Raw genomic sequence first — 21510 nt, forward strand, 5'->3', positions numbered from 1 at the left:
AAATACTTCGAATCAAGGTTTAGACAAAATTTGAATGCTTGGATAGTGAATCGATTAGAGAAGGGGACAAAGAACACATGATTTCTAGATTAAGAGAGGCTCATCGATGCATAATTATATCTCCTAACTCTATTTTGGATTAAGATTACGGAAGACCGATCAACATAATGATATATCGAAAGTTCGATCAGGTCATCCTAAAGTCCTATAGTTTTTTTTTTAGCAAAAGAAAATTTTAAGCGATAAATTAAACCAAAACATCATCGTTGGCATCAGAGCAAACCAAAAAGTCAAGATTGATCATGACTGTTTATGTCAGTGATTTCTGTTGAATTTAGCAAGAACTGCACACTCCTATCTATAACTTGAAAGACTGATACGAATTCTGCATATTGAGGAAGCAAAAAAGCAAATACGATAAATAGAAACATCTCCACAGTTGACTTTATAGTCGGACCAAAAAGAAAGGTTGAGCTCATCTTTGGCATCAAGAAAAGGAATACTGCAAGGCAAGCAGGTTTTGCAGTTAAACCACCTTGTCGATAAATTATAGTAAGGCAAGAAAGCTTGGAAAGGCATTGCATTCTCAGAGCATGTTTCATGAGCAAGAAAGCCAGGATTAATAACCAGAAGCCATAGCTTGGAAAGGTATATTTACAAGTTAAAAGTAGATTATCCTCCGAGCCTCTTGTTACATATACACTTCCCTTTCACAAGTGAATATAGATACAAGGTGATATCTCCCTTCCACAACAGAAGAATAAAAAAGAGTTTTGGATATAGACACATCTGAAATAAAAGCCAAACCTGGAAGCAAGACACTACAACCGCAGATTGCAGAGAGGTCATTGCGTACCAACTGGTCCTTAGATGAGTCCGAAAAAAAAGGAAGTGTTAGAAGGATTAGTGTAGATGAACATAAGTAGCGGCTCTTAGATGGACCGATCAAACACTCTGGTTATCCAAAATTGTAGCACATATATGCACCAGCCACCATGCAGGGAAAAAATGGACAACATGTGCAAGATTAATGTGGCCATCTTACAACGGAAAATTTGTAGATGGAGTTACCTCTGAAGCTTAGGAGAAGTAATTCCAATTCCAATTTATTCAGTTGCCAATCAAATTGCCTTTCTTATTTTCCTTTTCATTCCTTATAACGGGCGATGGGCAGCCAATCTCAATTTTTGGTTTCTCGAAAGCTTAATATCATAGTAGGCAAAATGCTGCTGTACTCAACAGCTTCTTGTTTCGGAAAGTGGATCATAGTCATAAGCTTCACCGGCCTTGACAAACCGCCCCTTCACCCTTCGTCTGACATCTGCTCTAGCTTTGCGTGAAGCATACCTGATTTTTTTCTCAAACCTGAAAGAGGAGAAACTGAGAATTTAGTCACATATGCTCCCTGAATAATTACAAGTAGACTCTAAATCTAGATCTTTATGTACACAAAGTTCATATATAATTGGATACAACCACAGATCCAAGGTTATAGAATCCTGCAGAACAAGCAGCAGACAAGAGCATGAATTTTACACGGCTAAGTGGACATAGGTGCTTTTGAGAGTATTTTTGGCACAAAGATGCGTTTTCTTTTGGGCATCCAGAGACAAGTTGGAAGTGATAACTAGGAAAGGCCCTATTCTCACTAGCAGGATGAAGCAGACTGATAAAATTTTATCCTATGGTCTAATCCACGCTCCTCCACATCTTCAATATCTTGAAACTCAGAATTACTGGGGGTTATTAGGCAGTATATACATACAAATATCATATATATGATATTTTTTTCTCACTAGTAGTTGCCCAAGATCAACACAAACTCATGCTGTTTGATCTAGCATTTAAGCATTACCACCCTTTGTTGCATTTAAATGCACCATCCTAGAAAGGGAAATATATTTTAATTGCACAAAGAAGTTTGTCTATACGGTTCAATGACCAGGAATTCAAGAGTGTATATTTAGAGAAATGGTTGTGCCGGCTTTGGCACATAGCATCAGCAAACAATACAAATCCATGACAGATAGGCTGTTTCAGTGACTCGAACCTTGGTCTCCCAAGTTGCAAAGGAGCAACCTTACCGACCAGCATGGTAATCCAATAATAGGTGTTCAATTAACAGATAAAGGCATATAAATTCTTTGGAAGTCTGCTTTGAGACTCATGATCTGAACTTACTTGCGAGTTTTCTTCTTTTCCTTGTAACGGATGAGAGCACTTTCCCTGTTAGATGTAGGCAATGAAGAGCTTCCTGGACCAGCATGGTAACAAGAAGGCTCACCTGTTAGAATCATTCCCGACATTCCACAATCTTGATATTCTCCTGCACTGCTTTCACCAGTCACACCAGAAAAGGAAAATGATAGAGTGGACTGCACCTGGAGTCCTGGTAAAGCCAGGCTAGATTCTGCATTTCCTTCTGGATTTGACATTGCAGGATCAGCAGATACTGCATTACCGCATGTTGCTTGCATTTGTTTAACCTGCCCATCAGATGATTCTTGAGAATGATATTGAGGACAGCACTAATAATTCTTAGTTCAAATGAATTGAATAAAAAGAAACATGAGCAAGAAAGAGCACTAAAATTTAATTAGTTCACGCAGAAATGACAGATAAAAGCAAGTATCACGCTTGATAAGTTTTTAATCAAGTAGCACATTCTTGCATTTGGATGAGTTTTGCAGGATAGCAGAGGGTGGGTAATTAAGAACCACTCGCATCATTGAATTTTCTTTTTCTTCTTTTTCAGCTGCTGGCAGCAATAGGTCAGTCGAGACTGGTTGAAATTGGCTAATTCCAGCTGATTCTGATTAAGTTCCAGGCTCTTCAGCCATCTATATTATGATTCAGCCAAGAATCAGATGTTCTCTGCCAGGTTCTAATCCTCGCTGACCAATCCGGTTGGGATCATACAATTAGGCAAGCCATGACTTTAATATTAGCAAAAGAAGTTTGTCATCATGATAAAAAAAATAAATAGTAACTCGAGTTAAATCAAGATGAACTTACTGTTCTAAGAGTACCAGGGTAGGTAGAATATGTCCATACAAACTGAAACCTATATGTCAGAGATTTAATTCAATAAATATTTATCTGGTTTGTAATTATTCAACCATGACATTTATCCCTACCCCAGATACCAGTTCCATCAAAGCTCAAAATTCCTTCCATGAGTTAAGCATTCAAAAGCTAATGAGAACTTATATTTGAAATAGGACCAAACCTAATGGTTGTATTCTACTAGACAAACAACTAAGCATTGGTCCCCAATGCATGGCAACAAGCTAAACATTACATAGGCAATTCGTAAATCTAACATGCAATGAATAAAGGAGCTGGAGCATATGAATGACACAATTTCATCCAATAACTAAGAATTCAAGTTATGATTTTTCACTTTGCAATGTGCTACAACAGCGGAAAAAGCTACATGATATACCTCTTCGGCAGATTCACCATGGCAAATGGAATTAGTAGCAGAGTTTTCCTTCATGTCAAAAAAACTATCAATTCCAGCATCATCAAAAAGATCCCCTGTTTGGTTGTGTGATGCACCAAAGAGTTCTTCATAATTCTCGAATGTCATGTCTACATCGCCCATTGTGAAACCTTCATAGAAATCATCTTTACAGAAATCAACATCATCTGTCCTGGGACAACTTGTCTGGACACAGTCAAACAATTTAAAGTGATTAGCAGTCGCATTAGTAAAAAGTTCTTTTAGGTATGCTCGATGACAATTCAAAAGAGCAATCATTGTCTTGAAGTTCACAGAGACCGTTGATAACTGCACTGGTTTTTTCATAATTTAAAGCTATACAACTTTCTTGGCGAGAATGTGCATTGTGTCACAAAATAAAACAGAAGATGACGGCCACGTATTCAAATAAAAGGTTCTGTAATAACTATCTAGAAGATTAACAATAAGCCAGACCTCAATAACATCATTGTAGCATTCATTATAAAGCAGCACAGAGACTATCTCATATAACTCCTCCATAGTGTTCAGAGAAAGGGCACACAACTTCCATATATTTATCACGAAAAATCCTTAATCATGGTTTGCCCAAAAAGAATAAACTTGACTCTCAAATTGTGGAAAGAAGTTCCATTAGAAAGCATAGGAGTTTGCATTTCACAAAAAAGTGCAATAAATTTGCATCTCAATAAATTAAAATTTTGAAGCTACTAATATGCACTAAAAAAATCTGATGTACCTTGGGTGTAGTTGAATCCATTGAACCAGCTGGTCGATCAGCACTACATGACATAGCATTTAATCCAGATGCTGAAGATGACTCCACCCAGGGATTGGCCTTCTCAACAGCTTTTATATCATTCATCTTTCCAGTGCTGCCGAGATTGGCAGTACTGCTGTCCTCTGGAGGTCCCCAACAATTGGTAACACTGTTCTCATTGATAGTCATCAATCCTTTCTCAAAATCAGGTTCTTCCATATCAGGAAATTCAAAGAAGGACCAGATTCTAGAAAATTCTGCTGCTGATGGGCAGCCTGAGTAGCAGTTGATAGTCTGCCTCTTGTGTTCTGAAGTCAATGCCAACCCATCATGACCATTCCAATCACAGTTTTGGCAAAGCGAAGCATTTTCTTCTATGCACCTTACTATAGCAGGTTGGGTAGTGCATCTGTCACATAAAAGTGTACGCGAGTGCCGCCGAGAAAGTGCATTTGCAGAATGAATATTACGGTCACATGACAAGCATAAGGAAGCAGCATCAGACCTGCAGTAGACCACAGATCTTTGCTCCATGCAGAAATCACAAAGACGGCCCATGCTAGTTCAATGGACAAAAGATAGCTGAACAAATCAACACAGTGAGCCTCTAGAACACTTCCTGTAATATACAACACAAGCTCCTCCTTCTCCAAGAGACTTCATAAGTGCAAAAGCCACTAACGTCCACATGCCAAAGAAAAGGAATAATAATCAAAGATTAGAATGACATGCCTATAAAGTAAAGAATATCATGGGCTTTAATAAACTAAATCGTTCTATATAAAACAATTACCTAAATCATGAAAACGTAAATTCACGATGCACCAGGGAAGTTCTATAAGTATTTAAAGAGTAACACGACCGCAATGACTAACATGAGTACAACTCTAGCCATCACCTAGGTAGGCTGGAGGTTGAGCATCTGGAAGGCTTCCGTTTGGTCAGGTTTAATGCCTAATTCATCCGAATCTTGAAAGCAAATATAAACAGATATATACAGCTCTTCAATTTTACAATTAATTAGTTATTGTCTGTCATCTAGACATTTTCCAATAATCGGACGTGAGCATCCAACAGACTATTTCATGGCCCAGAAGTTTCCATGGCATAAATTTTCCTTCAACTGAGTCCCAAACAGAGGAAAAAGTCTAAAATGAAAATAGAAGTTAAAGTCAAATCAAGTTGAAGGAGAAATTTCATATTCTATAAGTCGTTAATACCATCTCCAGTATCTTAATGGACTTAGATAACCTCTCTTACCTAAAATAGCAACCTTTTCTTGGATCATTCTCTGCCAATAATTTTCGTAGATAGGAGAAGCTATAACCACATACTATAAACAAACTGATCTAAAGTGTATATACTGTTCTCTCACGTTTATATAAAATCCAAACATTTTACGGCAGGAAGAAGTATCAAATCTCATGATGAACTTCAAAAAAAAAGAAAAAGAAGAAGCAATACTCTAATTTGAACCCCCAATTAAAAAGAAAAAAAGATTTTCTGCAACAATCAAACTGTATCGAGATTCAAAACCAAAGAAAGATAGAGAAAACATATCTGTTCCCTTTCAAGATCAAATCTTTGCTAAAACGCCTCAGTATAAAATAATAACCCGAGACATCACTAACTCTATGCAGCTACAGCGGCTAAAATCAAATCCAACGTCAAAAGAAGATATGTAAATCAATAATCAATCATTACCGATCCCGAACGGCCTTCGCGAACCGCAAGCTCCCTTCCTCCGTGGCAAGAAGCAGAGAAACCCTAGCGTAGGATGAGCGATTTGAGGAGACCCGATTCCTTTTGGGGGGAGTAATTTAGATAGAGATGAGCAGATGAGACGAGCCTGTGGGACTAAAAACAAGGGGAGGCCTAATGGGGGGCCCGCTGGGACCCTTGAAAAGTGCACCGAAAAGTGCACTTTTCGGTGGCATTGATGTAATAACATAATTCGTTTATAGCCTAACAGTAACTTTTCGTCCACGTACGTTCGACACGAAGCCACGACTAGCTGTATACCGAAACCGTTGTCGACGGTTGATTACCGTAATACCCTCACAGGTTAACGAAACTATCCGAACTGCCCCTGACTCTCCAAACTGACACTGCGGGCCCACTCGTCGATGATGATCCAATCAACGAGCAGCAGTCGCTGTGACGGCGGGTACCGCTCTCTGTAGGGCGATGCCTGTGACTTTGGTCGCTCATTCCTTGCGATTGTCGAAGCCAAACATGGCCGGCCGGGATCGATCTACTCGGGAGCCGCGATGGAATCGTCAACGCGTGGAACACGCGCCGAGCGATGGCAACCGTCGGATGATCTGCCTACGGCGGTGATTTCGACATCGGAAACGCGTGCCGCGTTGCCCTATCTGGAAGGAGGGACGGAGCCCGCGGGGATGCTTCGAGCTTTCATAAGCTTGCACACACCGGGCGCCGAGAGCCGATCACGGCGGTCAGATAAAGATCCGACGGCTCCGAGGAAAAGACCGGCGTGCGAAAGGGGCGAGACAGTACTTTCGCCGCGCCGTCCTGTCGTAGGTATCGCACGAAGCGCTGCCGACACGTGACGGGGAAGACGGTGGGACCCGCGCGATTGGAAGCATGAGCTGGCAGTGTTATCCGTAAAGCATCGAAAAGTGCGCTTAACTGGACACGTGTCAGCAGGACAGGAGCTGCTATGGTGCGGACGAATCGGACAAGCGCGGTGGCCAACGATTGGACGGCACGTGTGGTTGAGAACCAGCTTCGCGGAGATTCACGCAACTTTTGATGGTGGGTGACCGAACCCACAAAGTTAGATGCTTTGGATTCTTGGGAATAAGATTTATGCTCGGGGAATAATACATGCTTTACGATGCATTTGTGACTGCAAATTACATAGTTTCATGTTCATTGCAAGTCAACTATTGATTGATATTGAATCGGATCAAAGCATGCAGGAATAGATCTCCTAGCTGGGGGAGGAAGAGGATTCTTTCAGGGTAATCCTCGTCTGCAACTGGAGATGACGACGACGATAAATATGGATCAATACACGAACGATAAGATACAGATTTCAAGGAGAAGACAGTAGAAGTTTACCCTTACAGTCGATGCCTTATAGAAGCTTGACACTGAGCTGGTATTTCCACCTGTGCTTCCAATGCAAAGCTCGCCTCCTTAATGCTCATCGTGATGTTGTTCGACATCATCTCTGTGAAGTCTGCAAACTCTGCAAGCAGAGGAAACAAAGAGTGGAGTTCACCAAGGAGGTTCTGCTTGAAGCAATTCACTGTCATGTGAATCACCTGGAAGTTGTCGGATGTTCTTGAGGGTATATGATCATCGAATTCTTTCATTAGTTCCCATTGTTTATCCCCAACTCCAGCCAAAATTATCGATAATGGATACTTGCTTTATTGATGAATTCGATCAGCAGTAATCTGCAAAGTAGCAGAGAGACGATCTTGATCGTGGTCTGAGAAATGCTCACCTAGCTTCAACCATGGTTGCAATGGTATCTTCCTCTTGTGGACTATAGTGACCGATCTCGACATCGATACTTCGACTCACCTAAACATACAAGCGGCGAGATTTTTCATCAGAGAGTTTATATCCATGTAGTTGGATTGGTAGGAAGACAAACCTGTCCATCCGCTATGATGAGAAGTACATGGTACTGACCACCACTCTCATCAACAATGCTCACAACAGTCTCAATTATAGGAGCAGATGATGTTGGCCCTGCTCCAACCACAGGAGATGGCGTGCACTCAAATCGCAATGATCATTAGTTTACCAAGTTGCAGATGAGAGGACATTTCATGCCAACCTGCAAGTTTGATTCCAGGAACTAATTCTCTGTAGCGCTGCTGTGCTTCCCTGAATCCATTACATGGCCTGTTGCCATGATAGAAGCCGAACACCTCTTTGTCATGAGTTGTAATCCATTACATGAGAGGATTACATAACTACATGACCAGCGGAGCTTTAGATTGAGGAGTATCTTCTATGAACATACTGACCATCACCAAAGTCAAAGCATGGTATAAGACTGCAATCATCAAAATCTGAAGGAGTTCTGCCTATAATAGATATTGCCTGCTCATAGGGGTTTGGCACACCTCCTATGTCATGCAAGCTTCTCCTGCCAGAAGATGATTTACCTGGAATAAAAGGTATCAGCATAGCTTGCTCAATGAAAAGAATGAGAGACTTAGTAGTGTTAGCATACCTTCAGGATTAAGAAAATTTTATTTGTTAAATGAACTCAGATATTGTAATTTCTTCACAAACATATTGCACTTCTAACACCTTCAGAAGAGTTTATCATTCTTGATTTGAACTGGTCTTACTCTTTCCTAAATGGAAACATGGAAACAGTGTGGAAGCTTGACCTTCCATTCTACAAACATCATGCCTTTGTGCCACAAAATTTCTTCCCACATAACCTCCTTTTTCAATCTATATATATATTGACTAAAACATAGATACTTCACCTATTTTGCATCTGATATCATTTTGTGACAATTCACCTATTTTGTTGTTCTACCTAACTTTATGGGCTGTATTTGCAGAGGAGACAACCTTTCATGAATTAGGCTCAAACAAGTTATGTTTGTACTAATATTTTTAACTTTAAACTAGGTTTAGTACTCAATCGAGACTCATAAACAACAAAGCATGTAACAATAACCTGTCCACTCATTGCTCTTTGTGAAGTCAATGCCAACTATGAGATCTGAAGATCCAAGGCCAGCTGATCTTAAAGCTTTTGTCACCTAAATGCCAAAGGATAAAGTCTCAGTAAGCTATGCCAGTTGTTGACAGTGTACAAATACATCACACTTCTGCAGAAGAAGTGCTTCAGCTTTGTGTAAGTTTTCAGAGATTGTTATCTGAATATGACATTTAGTTAATCCATTTATCAGATATTGGTGAATAATTTTCTTTTATTCCATCTCAAGTTCTTGTTTCTCAGGAATGCACTTCATTTAAATCAATATTGCTCCAGTTAAGTAAGTCAATTATGTAAATATACTTTGATTATTATGGTATCTGTTCCAGTGAGTTGCATTCAACATCCATTGCATTTACTGCTTTTAATCCACATGCTCTATCATGGCTTTGATGCCTCCATGACCTTGTTGATTAGCTTCCTCCTCCCATTCTAAACTCTGTTTTCAAGCAACAAAAAGAATGATTTAGGATAATACATATAAATCATGGATTAATATGAGATGAGAAAGCTTAAAAAGCCACTCTCCCCTGAAAAAGTTACCGATTTTCCCCGGCTATAGATTCATAATATCATTAGATCATGTTATGTCCAAACATAAAATAAGGTAAGATTTGTTTAAATTATGTTGCAGTAGTGAATTGCTATAAAAAATATATATTTTCAAGAAAAAGCTATTAGAAAAATGAGGGTTAGTACATTATTATAGTTTTAAGTTTGCACTGAAGAAATCTAGTGAAGTGTTTGTGGAGGTGAATTAAACATTTTTGCAATTAAAAAGTTATTTAGGACAAAAAGAAACATCAGCTGAACAATATCTATCTTATCATTAATAATGGTAGTAATATACAAAAAATATAATAAATCAAATACAGAAAATTATCAGGAAAGCTTCAACTAGTTTCTGAAACTGTCTGACATGCTCCCAAGACTTTATGAACAGTATTTTCTTTGGAAGATCACTATGAACAAGAATCAGGCTGGAAAGTGCTGTAAACTTGACTGACTGAAGCTTCCCAAGTCCCAAATGATTGGAAAGTGGGGTTGAAGCTGAATCACAAGAAATATATGGGATTTACACAACCATAATGATCATGAGGAAGAACAGCTGAAACTTGTCTATCAAGCAGTATAGGTTAGGGAGAAATCAACGCCTCAACAGGATGGCTGGACTTGTATAGGTTTTCTGCATAAGCCATGAAACCAAGGATGCAAGAAGCAGCATTGACATGGGATGGAGATCATTATGGGGTTCTGATCATAGTTTTTTCTTCTTTGGTCTTTGGAAAGGATTTAACTGGAAGAAAGCATGAAGTTTCCTATATATGTTCTTTAATTCGTCGATCAGTGTTGCCTCTTCCCCTTCTAAATCATGATCTATGTCGTTGACTTGATAGGAGACCTACATGAAGCAAATGGATGGAAGCAGAGAAGGGAAGGAGGTCAAGTCAATACTTAGTGATGAAGGAATAAATCTTCCATTATCTTTGATTGGATGCAAACATTCTTCATGCCATTATAATGTCTTGTGAAGGTTCTTTACCTCTTCTTGTTGCACTTCCATCATAATCTTCCTGATGGCATTCCTGTATGTGAATTAGATGATGTGATTTCAGATTTATCAAGTGGCTAATACATCACATCAAACTACTTTGAAGAAAAGGCTTTGGCTGGGTGTTTGACCACAGGAACTGCAGCATGATGGATGATGGAATCTGAGATATAAGTTCTTAATAATCATCCATTAATTTGATATATAAGTTCTTAATAATCACTAACATAAAATTCTTAAGCTCAGGTTATTGATAACAGACTCATCTATCTGACTATTATAAATTCATTCCATTCTATTTTCACTACAAATTTAGCTATTGAAATCTTATCCTTTTAAAGAATATATTGCTAAAAATTATATATATATATATATATATATATATATATATATATATATATATATATATATATATCACTGTCCTTTTGGAAAGATCCAAAAGGTTAATTGGGCCATTTATCAAAGTCTTTAGAAAAATCCAGCAATTGTCAAATCATGCAACACACACCAACCCCACCAAGATTGAAATCGATAAATAATAGGACATTTACCAAGTTCATCATCATTTGATTTATCAAACGATTTGCAGCCAATTTGGAGTGTCCATTTGTTGCACCCCACTCGAGAAATAAAATGATGTCCTATCTTATCCAATTTTTGGCTGTAATTAGTTGCGTACTGCTTAGCAAATGAGTTGACGTGAAATGAAATATATGATATCATAGACAACATCATCTATATTTTTGGTATGGCAAGGCCGAACCAAAGATTTAGTTTGCTACTCGAGTTTAGTTTTGCATCAAAAGTTAAAACATTGTAACAACCAACATATCAACCATAGGAACTTATTAATCAAACATGATCGATAAGGGTTGAATATCTAATCATCTAACCGGATATACGTAAATGACACGAGCTTCGAGAGATACAAATATCATGCCATACCCCTTACTCAAAACATCCCGCAATCCCCTTTCGTCACTTATGATCTCGAATATAATCATTTCTAAATCATCTATAAAAGGGATCTCGCACTCAACATATTTATATACTCTTTTTCTTTCGATCTCACTAGTTATTCTAACTAGTTCAATCGATTTAACTAGTTTTCAACCTTCTAACTTCAAAAATTGATTTGATCATCGGAGGACATTTATCGAAAATACTTCTGACCTAATCTTATAGAGTCAACATCTAAAAGCTATAAACAAAACATGAGACAATCTTGAAATGAATCTCGATTGGATCTAAATCACCACCGAACAACAAGAATTTGACCTAACAAATAGGTAAGTCTATTATAATAAACTTAACTTCGGCCATACATTCAACATGTTAGATTTATATTAAGTTAGATTGCAATAAATTCTCAATTAAAAAAAACACCAAATCAACAATCAATCTTCTTCATTTGCATGGCAAAGTGGAGACACATAGTTATGGTTCATTATCATCCCTTCTATAGTTAAAACCAAAATGTAAGTGCTTGTTACAATGCACTACCTTTTAAATCACTTTCTAGATTTGGTCAATCTATATTGGGTTCAAAGTAAACTTGGCTTTGTATGTGCTTAAAACCATCCAATTGAATGAGAATATAAGTGCATCTCATTATGAGTTGTCACATGTGTCATTTGCCAATCATATAAGAGGCATGCAAACAACTATTTTTAGTAGTTGCAAATAAATTTGGCCAGAAAATTAATTTGAATGGTCTCTCTCTCTCTCTCTCTCTCTCTTTATATATATATATATATATATATATATATATATATATATATATATATATATATATATATAATAGCAGGAGATATTATTTGGGGAACTTGTCCTTGTGAAAAATGGACATAATGACAAATGAATATGAGGTGGGTGGTTGGGTAGGAGATTGCTTGTGATGGTGGAATGCTTGAAAGATTCCAGTGGTTGAGAATGGGCCATAAGGAATCAAAGATTCTTTTCTTGTCTTCTTGGAATCTCCAAAGGACAATGAAAGAAAAATTTTATAATAGTTTGTATCATCAATTTTTTCCTTAATAAATTAATAAAGGCATTATTAAAGGGCCCATGTTGAAATTCCACACACATCAAATTGCCTCTCAAATTGGAATCTTTACTCTTAGAAAAAGAAAGTTGAGGTCCTAATCCCACTCTTATATTTCTCAAATCAACATTAGTTGTTCTCCACCAAAGTGAATCTTCTGCTACATATTGATTACAGAGGAGTAACAAGGAACACTATTTTGCAGGGTCACCATCTTTTTGTTAGAAGATCACCATCTTGATTTAATCTACCTATGGCATTTCTCCTCTGTTTTGTATGTTAATGGATGAGCTACCACTACCTCCCATTTCAAGATAATCATGAATAAATGGATATATCATAGTAATTATAATTTGTTCTCTTTCTTATCAAGTTAAAGTAGTAGATTTTTATTTCTTGAATTCCAAATAAAAAATTCAGCATCTCCTTAATTCAACTTGCAATTGAGATGTTGAATTAATGATAATGCATACACAAATTGGAGGAAATATGAGACATAAATTGCATCAGATTACCTACGAATCATTTGTATGAAGAATATTGAATCCAAAAGCCAATGATGTTATGCTGGAGATTAATTTGGAGGACCGGAAAGAATAAAGCTTTTGGCAATAAGTGGAGTGGAAGGCAATAAAAGTAGCCTCTTTGGCTCTCCTCTGCTTTCACAGTATAAATCGTTACCTTGTCGCAGCCTCCACTGCAGTGGTGCGTAGAAGCAATTCGTGGGGCTTTGCGTGCTGAATTCCTCTACGTTGCTCTTCTGTTCGTTTCTGCTCTCTCTCTCTCTCTCTCTCTCTCTCTGTGCCGGTAGGAGTAGTAGTATTTGTGCTACTCTGTTTTGCCCTGTTTTGTTGGGTGTGTACATGAGGAGGGGGAGGTGGGGGAGAGGGAGAGGAAGAGGAAAGAGAAGTGAAGCTGGGAAAGGCGGGGGAGCTGCTGGGGATCTTCGACTGCATCAATGAGGTCACGGCAGCGATCGCGGCAGCAGCATCATCGTGGGAGGGCGAGATGAGCGAGCAGGCGTATCGTGTGGAGACGGCGCCGCGGCTGGCGCAATGGAGGATCGACAACATCTCCTCCTCCTGCACCTACCGCAAGTCCGACCCCTTCAAGGTCGGCCTCTGGAACTGGTACCACCACTACCACCACCTCCTCCTCCTCCTCCTCCTCTTCTTCTGCAATCTGCCTGTGAATCCTTCGATTGTAGTCGATTGGCTCCAAACCAGTCCGAGTTCAAGATCTCTCAATCGCAAGTTAGCAACTTCTGCAGATAAATTAAAGAAAGGCTTGATTTTGGAATCAATCACTGATTTGATTTACTAGAATTATTCTGCAACTTGGTATGGTTGGGAATTCTTTTTCGTTGGAGAGTTCTAATCCTTCAAAAGTATCCATTGAAGTTCTTTTGAGTTCAAGATTGCATCTTTAGGAGAGCTTGATGACCTTTAATTTCCGTGCCGAGAAGGTATCTCACAGTGGAGAAGAACAAGCAGCTGTACGTGAAGCTGTACCCCGAGATGTCGAGCCTAACAAGAGAGCAGCCACCGGTCGCCTCCTTCAACATCAAGCTCGTCTTCTCCTCGTCCCCTAATCGCCGGACCATCGTCCACCCAGGTCAGTGCTTCATGTCTCTTGCATCAGTGGCTCCTACGGCTGGCGAAACATTCGCTCTTACTCTTCTTATCTGCAGTCGTTTGTGACAAGCAGCTAAAGAACAACGATGACTTCGTGTGGGCAATCGACAATTCGTTCGCTGGCAGATTCATTATTGACATCGAGTTCCTCGATCTGAAGACTGTGCCTCCATCTGTAAGCAAACAATCTTCTTGCTCACCTCTATACATGGTTCTAATCACGGGCAATTACTGCTTCGTGGAACAACAGGGTGGCGAGCCGTCCTCCATCTGGTCCAGCCACCACATCGAGAAGCACTCAGAGAACACAGCCCTCGCCTCCTTTGCTCAGATGCTGGCCGAGGGCATCCACACCGACATCACCATCAACGCCGCCGCCGATGGCAGCATCGGCGCCCACCGCGCCGTCCTGGCCGCGAGGTCACCGGTCTTCCGCAGCATGTTCTCCCACGATCTCAGGGAGAAGGAGCTCTCGACGGTGGACATCTCCGACATGTCGTTCGAGGCTTGCCAAGCCTTCCTCAACTACATCTACGGCAACTTCCAGCCCGAAGAGTTCCTCCGCCACCGGGTAGCGCTCCTCGGTGCCGCAGACAAGTACGACATCGCCGACCTCAAGGAGGCGTGCCATGAGAGCCTCCTGGAGGACATTGACGCTGTGAACGTGCTCGAGAGGCTCCACACTGCTTACCTCTACGGTTTGCCCAGGCTGAAGGGTGGATGCATGAGGTACCTGGTGAACTTTGGCAAGATTTATGAACTATGGGATGACTTCAATGCGTTCCTACAGACTGCTGACAGAGAACTCATAGCTGAAATCTTTCATGAGATTCTTGTTGCCTGGAGAGGCTTCTAAAATCTCTTAGTTGTGTATAAGAAATGCAATTATTTGGCTCAAACCCTCTCTGTATGTATGTGTTGCTGATCAAACAATGTACAGAACTGTATCACCAAAGGTGTGTATGCATTCTTTAATTCAAGAACTTGCATGAAATAGAGAAACCTGGTTTTCATTATCTGTCTTCTTTGTTTGATTTTTGGGAATGTTTGATCCTTCATTGTGTTTTCATAAGAACCACAGGATGACCAGCTTTAAGCCTTGCACTGCAAATGATATCAGCTCCTAATGCATCTATGCTGAGATAGTCCACAATGTGATCACTGTCATAACTTTTTTTTTTTTTGCTTTAGTAGTCTTCATCAGTTGGGATAAAAAGTAAAGCTAAACTTAGCTTTCTTCATTCCCAACATCATCTTTTTCTAGTCTTCATGTATGCTCTGCAATGAGATATGTTGGTTGCTTTCTTATGTCACAAATCAAACACAGTTAAAGAAGTTTCTTAGAAGGTGCCAAATCTGTGTGCTAATGAGAAGTTTCTATTATGCAGCAAGTTATCTAATAAAAGAATACAAGTCATCATACAGAAACTACCACAGTAACATTTTTAAGGATCTTCCAAAACCAATGTTTTTCCTAATATAAAATCCCTTAACATATCTCACATTCGATATTGCACAATACCAATAAACTCAACGATCGAAGAAAACACACCGACGAAAGTGAAGTACGGCCAGCCTCGGTGCGAATGCCGCCGAAGGCAATGCAGCAGCGGGTCAGTCGCCGGCAAGCAATCCCACAGGCGGACAGAATATGGTCCTCTATAGAGGGCCTACCAAACAGCAGCCATTTTACTCCCTAGTCTTGGCTCTTTTCATACTGAGACTGCTGTGGAAGGGGGAGACGGAACCCGACATGTGTGTCCCTTCATCACGAAGAGTGCCATTGATCATGGCAAGTTCTCGCAGTTGCTGCTGCTTAAAGAAGTCATGTGATTCCTCCTGAAAAATAAATATTCTTCTGCTTAACTTTTCAGTATCAAGAAAGCTAGAATTTGGGAAGGGGAAATAAAATACCACAGGCTTTAGCAAATCTTCAAGTATTTCACGAGCTTGCAACAGACGAGCATCAACAATTTCTACTGGCAGCTCAGCCTCTACCAGTATATGAAGTGGCTCACTCAAATGTTCATATCCTGGCTTCCCTCTCATCATCTCCTCCTAAGAAAAACACACTTAAAAGTCGGATCCCATTTCAAAAATCAATGACTATTTTTAGGAGACGGAAAAAGAATTAACAGTTCACTGTTGGCATTCCATTCCAAGTGGCAAGGAGTCTTGTTCCAGACAAGAAGAAAGTGCGAGTTAATTGGTAAACCTAAATTAGAGAAGAGAAGAAACAAACTTAAAAGTTGATATCACCTAAACCAGCAATTGACATAAACTTAGTAATCAATTGGATGCGAAATATGGTGTAGCATCTAATTCATGACTAACGAATGAAGAGAAAATGATCATAAACAAAAGGAAGAATCACTACCAACACTTTTTATGGGATCTCATTTACCAACACCATATACAACCTTTATTGTAGTTCAATTTTAATGATATATTGTTGAGGCATATATGTTTATTTAACATAGATTGTTGCAAAAACAGCATCAATATTTTACCTTGGCTAAATCTTTGATGCTTCCCCTCCCTCTTATAAGTATACGGCAGTCAGTGTTTGCCTCCACTCGCTTTAGGGAGTTTCCACGAGGACCAAGGAGCCGCCCAACAAAGTTATACTGTATAAACAGAACTAACTAGAATTGTGATGTGGGTTTGGATTGTAATAAAGCTCAAACTTAGGCAAAAAGCAGTAACTTACAGTAGGGTATTTGTCTATAGGTATATCGACCCTGATAGTTTTCTTCACAATAAGACCAGAGGCACTACTTTGAGAGCCAAGCCAACCATGTGCAGATGAAGGTTGTATCAACCCCAACCCCTGCATGTTACATCTAATCATTTTAGTGAAAGGAACTACAACAAACATGAGACAAGAGTATTGGACATAAATGAAATTCTAACAAATTTTTTTGCATGAATTTTAAGGATGTAAGGATAAAAATTATAAACATAAAAGATGAAAGTCAATAATAGTAAACTAGCAAACTATATTAAAATAAGTTGGAAAAGAAATGCAAATTCAAACAGCAATATCTATTTTTGTAAGGTCTTGCAGATAAATATTCCTTGTTTTTTTTTTTTTTGCAGTATGCAACTAAAATATATGTAAAATTTAAAAGATGCATAAGCAAATCCTGGAGCTACAGCATTGCAAAAGATAAAGTTAACATCAATCAGGAACACCAACTGAGGCATCACCAGAAACAGGATAATTATTGAAAAGCTTTGACTAAAAATCAACTCAAACAGCATAAGTGAATGATAATTCGACGCAACATCTGGCAAACATGCTTAACTCTCCTAAATTAGCAATCATGAAGCCAGAGGGTAAAGCTCTGGAAGAGACATATGAAACACTATAATATAGGTTAAGAACACAGAGAACCAAGAATAGGCATTAAGGTTAGCACAAGATGTTAAAACACCAAGATATAAAAAGTCAAACTAGGAGCTAATTCAAGTTAGCATGAGACTTCAAAAAAATCTTTCTGGAGAAGCAAATTTAGTTACAAAGAGGAATTATGTTAATGGTTAGTGTCCATACTTCAGACTGAAATGCTGATGCCCACCCATTCATCTCAGTTGCCCCTCCATTTGAAAGCAATCCTCCAGTAGTCATTGGGCTACCATGTTCAAGCCCACTTTGGTCTAAAAGAGATGCATTTCCCAAGAGCATTGTAACACGTAATATCTCTGCTTCAAAATGTCAATTTCAAGAATAAAATGTACAGGTTAGCATTTGTTATGAAATTAGTAATCTAAAAATGCACAGACACGACAGATTGTTAGTTTAAAATCAGTAGCACCGCTGATACTTTTGGTTAAAAATCTTAGGTTATATGCTATAAAATCTTTTCTTGGATTGACTAAACCAGTACAAGTTGTATATAAGCTACAACTACATTTGTAAAAGGGTGCCATAAAAGTCAAGCCAACATGCTGCCCATAGTGAATTACAAGCAAAGACGAAGCCATCCTTGGTATTTTGAGCAGAGGTTAAACTGTCGACCTCATTATGATATCAACTCTTATTTTTGAAGGTTTGCTGTCTTAAACATAGAAGCAGATGAAAGAAAGGATTTTGCGTTCAAGAATCTCCTTTTCATTATCATTGTGTCTGCAGCTACAATTCTTGATTTCACATTGAAACATAGCCTTCATGTTTTGCACTGAGTACATGACCAATCTCATGATTGTTTAAGGTCACATATTTATTTTCTAACATAAAAATCACCAGTCTCTAATGTGAAGCAATCCAACTCAGGACATCTCTAGAAAAGTACATGTCAACACATTAATGAATTTCAACTGTTTTGCCATCTCCGGTAAATAAAGGCAATGATCATTATTATAAGTGAAGCATGTCCTTCACCAATTAGATTCAGATCAATGAAGAATTGAAAGCACACAACAAGCACGATAGGTGCATGAAGAAAAAACAAAAAAGAAGGGAGGGAAACAATGTTTAATTGACAAGGAGAAAAATAGAGAGGCAAAGGAGTAAAGAGACAAACGAGAGATAATTTAGTGCAGGAACAAGAAAAGAACGAATCGTTCTGTGCAAGGAGAGGGAGGAAATAGGAGAGATGAGTGTAGGATGAAGAAACAACAGAAAAGGGGAAAGGGAGAGGAGCATAAGATAAGCAAACCAAAATTTCTTTTCCTCTTCAACCCTAGACATAAACTTCAAAAACAAAGAAGAAGGGTGACCAATTACTTTTTAAGGGTAAAATAGGAAGAATTATGGAATAAAGGGCCTTCTGTGGTCAATTCCAGATATAGGGGCTAGAGTTTTCTAGGTAAATCAGCCAATTAACATCCATTTTCCAAAGCCTAAATAGAATGAAAAAGATCTAAGTTTTCCAGCATAAACTAAGAAATATTTGCTCTACAAGAATTTCTAATTCCAAATGAGAGAATATCTCATCTGATGCACCCCAAAGGCGGCAAGAGAAATGATGATCATGTGCAATAATTGTGTGATCTCCAAATATTTGATTCTTTTCAGGATCAGCAATTCTAGTACTTAGAACATACATGTTCCTCAAATGCAAATAATTTGTTATACTTCTGTACGATGACAATGTCAACCATAAGCGAAACAAAAAACTACATAGTAAATACCCATAAAAAAGAGAATGCACTAAAGAGGGCTCAGATAAGATCCTCTTAATAGAAAAAACAGGGCATTAAAGAAATTTTGAAGGTTCAACAAGCTACCATTATAATGCATCTAAATTTACTAAAATAAGTTAAATCTGATACGTACCCTGGTTCAGTAGACGATAACTATGTGGAAGCACTGGCATAAAAGGACTCAGCTTATGGCGCTCGGCCAGTAATTCTGAGAGATACCTGTAAATATATCATCTCTTATCACTATCAACACTCCCAATAATGCAGAAAAAGAAAGATCCCTTGACTGAAATATCAGCAATTCTAGAAATATATTAGCAGATCTTGTGAAGAAAGTGCATCCAAAAGATCACTAAACAGGAAAGAGATCAACTCAAGTAACAGTAGAACTCTGTAAATAGACACCATGATGACAAAATGGCTAGAAGACTGATGATCGGATTTGAGAATAATTCCGAAGCCGGAACACAAACAAAGAGACCAAAAGATTTAAAGATCACAACTTTATGCTCAACAATCTGAACATAAAAGAGTAGCTCTCACAAATTAAAACAGCATGCTGAAAAAAAAAGGGAGTATAATAACCCCTTCATCGGAACTCTTAACAACGAAAGCCAAAATGATCGGTGACAACCACGTTTGGCAAAAAACGAGATTTTGGGAGGAAACATAGGCGCCTTACTTCTCCTGCTCGGCAAAGGCGCTGGCGGATGAGCGGATGCCGGAGGGGGAAGGGGAGTAGGCCATGTACCTGCCGGAAGACATGGTTCCGGCGAGATCGGCGGCAGTAACTGGCCAGGTTCGGGTCTTCGGCGATACGGATCCTGGCGAGATCTCGATGGCCTACGGCGCTCCAGGATCGGCTGGTGGAGAGAGGGGCCAGGAGGCTAGAAGGAGCACGGAAAGAAAGAACAGAAAGCGAACTATATATGAGAGATGGTAAAGAAGAGGGACAGGAGACAGACTCAATACAGTTCACTGTGTAGTACTAGTAGTAAGGGGTTTTAATTAAGCTTTTGTAATCTTTCCGTAATGTTTTGCAGAGAATTTACTTTGATTCTCCGGAATTCATGTGATTGCACATTAAATTGTATAAGCTTGATCTTTCCGTAGTTTGATTATCTACATGCACTATGAATTAATTAACACAATGAGATAACATAAATAGTTTAATATTTTTTCTCCTACTTTTTGAGAAAAAAAGATATTTAAAGTACATCAAGTAAAAATTTGTATATCTGTTATTTTTCCAACAGTTGATTTTAAAAAACAAAGAAAGAAAGGTCATGTTACATAATTAACTGTGATCCAACTTCAGGAAATTGTATGAAATTGATGGCATTTATCTCTCCACAGCTAAAATTTCATGTGATTGGTTGATAATTTAAAGCTTAACAAAGAAGTCACCTTCAAATATAAAAATTCAGATTGAACAATATTCTCTACTGTAGGGAATCTATTTGAAGGATGTTTTGTTGTGAGAATTCTTCACCTACCCAGAATGAACCCAGCATTTGATAGGTAGCCTTTTTAGATGCTAGAAAATAAAACATGAGGTTCAATTTCAATCTATGCTGTTCACAACTTTTGAATGGATGTTACTGGTCAATGTACAACCCTTCTCAGATGCATAATATAGAAGACAAAACATGAATATGTATCTCTGCTAAATTCACAATATGCATAATATAGAAGATAAAATGAGTTTCTATGATATTCCACAACTTCTGAACGATACTGCTCGTCAATTCAGCTGTAATATGAGTTTCTATGCTCAGTGGTACGGATCATGAAAGGTTTGTGCAGTTGCTAGTACAAAGCTCTCATGAAGCAAGAAGCATGCCAACCAATAGCCTGACCTAATTTTCCTCCTCTTCATAATGGGTCATGAATCCCGGTGCCGAACCTGACTTCCATGTACAACCTCACATGGTGCCCCCCTGCTACCAATCTCAGGCACTTTGTATTGTATTGTATCTCTAGATCTTAATATTGGTGGTTTGGAGGCTATGCAGCACATGCAAAGCCATGTTTTCTTTTCTCCACAATTGGAGTTTCTGCTTAATATTGTATTTGTTCTTTAGTGAATGACTCAGTGCTCCAAAAATATATTGTTCAAATAAGATCTCTCTACCTCTATGCAAATTTTTAGTTCACACACAAAA

The 21510-nt window shown here is 38.7% G+C and overlaps 3 protein-coding genes across 8 annotated transcripts; 1 reads left to right on the top strand and 2 right to left on the bottom strand.

The window, feature by feature from the left end:
- Positions 1–619: 619 nt before the first annotated feature.
- On the bottom strand, positions 620–6107 carry LOC135642385 (zinc finger protein CONSTANS-LIKE 10-like). Of its 2 annotated transcripts, XM_065158508.1 has the most exons (6): positions 5949–6107; positions 4224–4921; positions 3446–3670; positions 2382–2486; positions 2182–2254; positions 620–1365 (listed from the first exon to the last, which is right to left on the bottom strand). In XM_065158508.1, the coding sequence occupies exons 2-6, from the start codon at positions 4800–4802 to the stop codon at positions 1304–1306; spliced, it is 1044 nt and encodes a 347-aa protein (XP_065014580.1). In that variant the 5' UTR covers positions 4803–4921; positions 5949–6107; the 3' UTR covers positions 620–1303. The 2 variants fall into 2 exon arrangements, with proteins under 2 accessions (XP_065014580.1, XP_065014579.1); XM_065158507.1 differs by having other exon boundaries at positions 2182–2486.
- A 7143-nt stretch (positions 6108–13250) lies between these two features.
- LOC135642511 (BTB/POZ domain-containing protein At1g55760-like) lies at positions 13251–15215 on the top strand. Of its 2 annotated transcripts, none has more exons than XM_065158721.1 (4): positions 13251–13693; positions 13993–14177; positions 14254–14372; positions 14448–15215. In XM_065158721.1, the coding sequence occupies exons 2-4, from the start codon at positions 14081–14083 to the stop codon at positions 15051–15053; spliced, it is 822 nt and encodes a 273-aa protein (XP_065014793.1). In that variant the 5' UTR covers positions 13251–13693; positions 13993–14080; the 3' UTR covers positions 15054–15215. The 2 variants fall into 2 exon arrangements, with proteins under 2 accessions (XP_065014793.1, XP_065014792.1); XM_065158720.1 differs by having other exon boundaries at positions 13254–13693; positions 14029–14177.
- A 339-nt stretch (positions 15216–15554) lies between these two features.
- LOC135642400 (KH domain-containing protein At5g56140-like) lies at positions 15555–20299 on the bottom strand. Of its 4 annotated transcripts, none has more exons than XM_065158529.1 (7): positions 20097–20299; positions 19479–19564; positions 17754–17905; positions 16908–17027; positions 16708–16824; positions 16112–16255; positions 15555–16036 (listed from the first exon to the last, which is right to left on the bottom strand). In XM_065158529.1, the coding sequence occupies exons 1-7, from the start codon at positions 20108–20110 to the stop codon at positions 15887–15889; spliced, it is 783 nt and encodes a 260-aa protein (XP_065014601.1). In that variant the 5' UTR covers positions 20111–20299; the 3' UTR covers positions 15555–15886. The 4 variants fall into 4 exon arrangements, with proteins under 4 accessions (XP_065014601.1, XP_065014602.1, XP_065014599.1 ...); XM_065158530.1 differs by having other exon boundaries at positions 17754–17902; positions 20097–20295; XM_065158527.1 differs by having other exon boundaries at positions 20028–20295.
- Between the last annotated feature and the right edge of the window lie 1211 nt (positions 20300–21510).

Source organism: Musa acuminata, chromosome BXJ3-7, assembly GCF_036884655.1.
Source record: "Musa acuminata AAA Group cultivar baxijiao chromosome BXJ3-7, Cavendish_Baxijiao_AAA, whole genome shotgun sequence".
Lineage (NCBI taxonomy): Eukaryota > Viridiplantae > Streptophyta > Magnoliopsida > Zingiberales > Musaceae > Musa > Musa acuminata.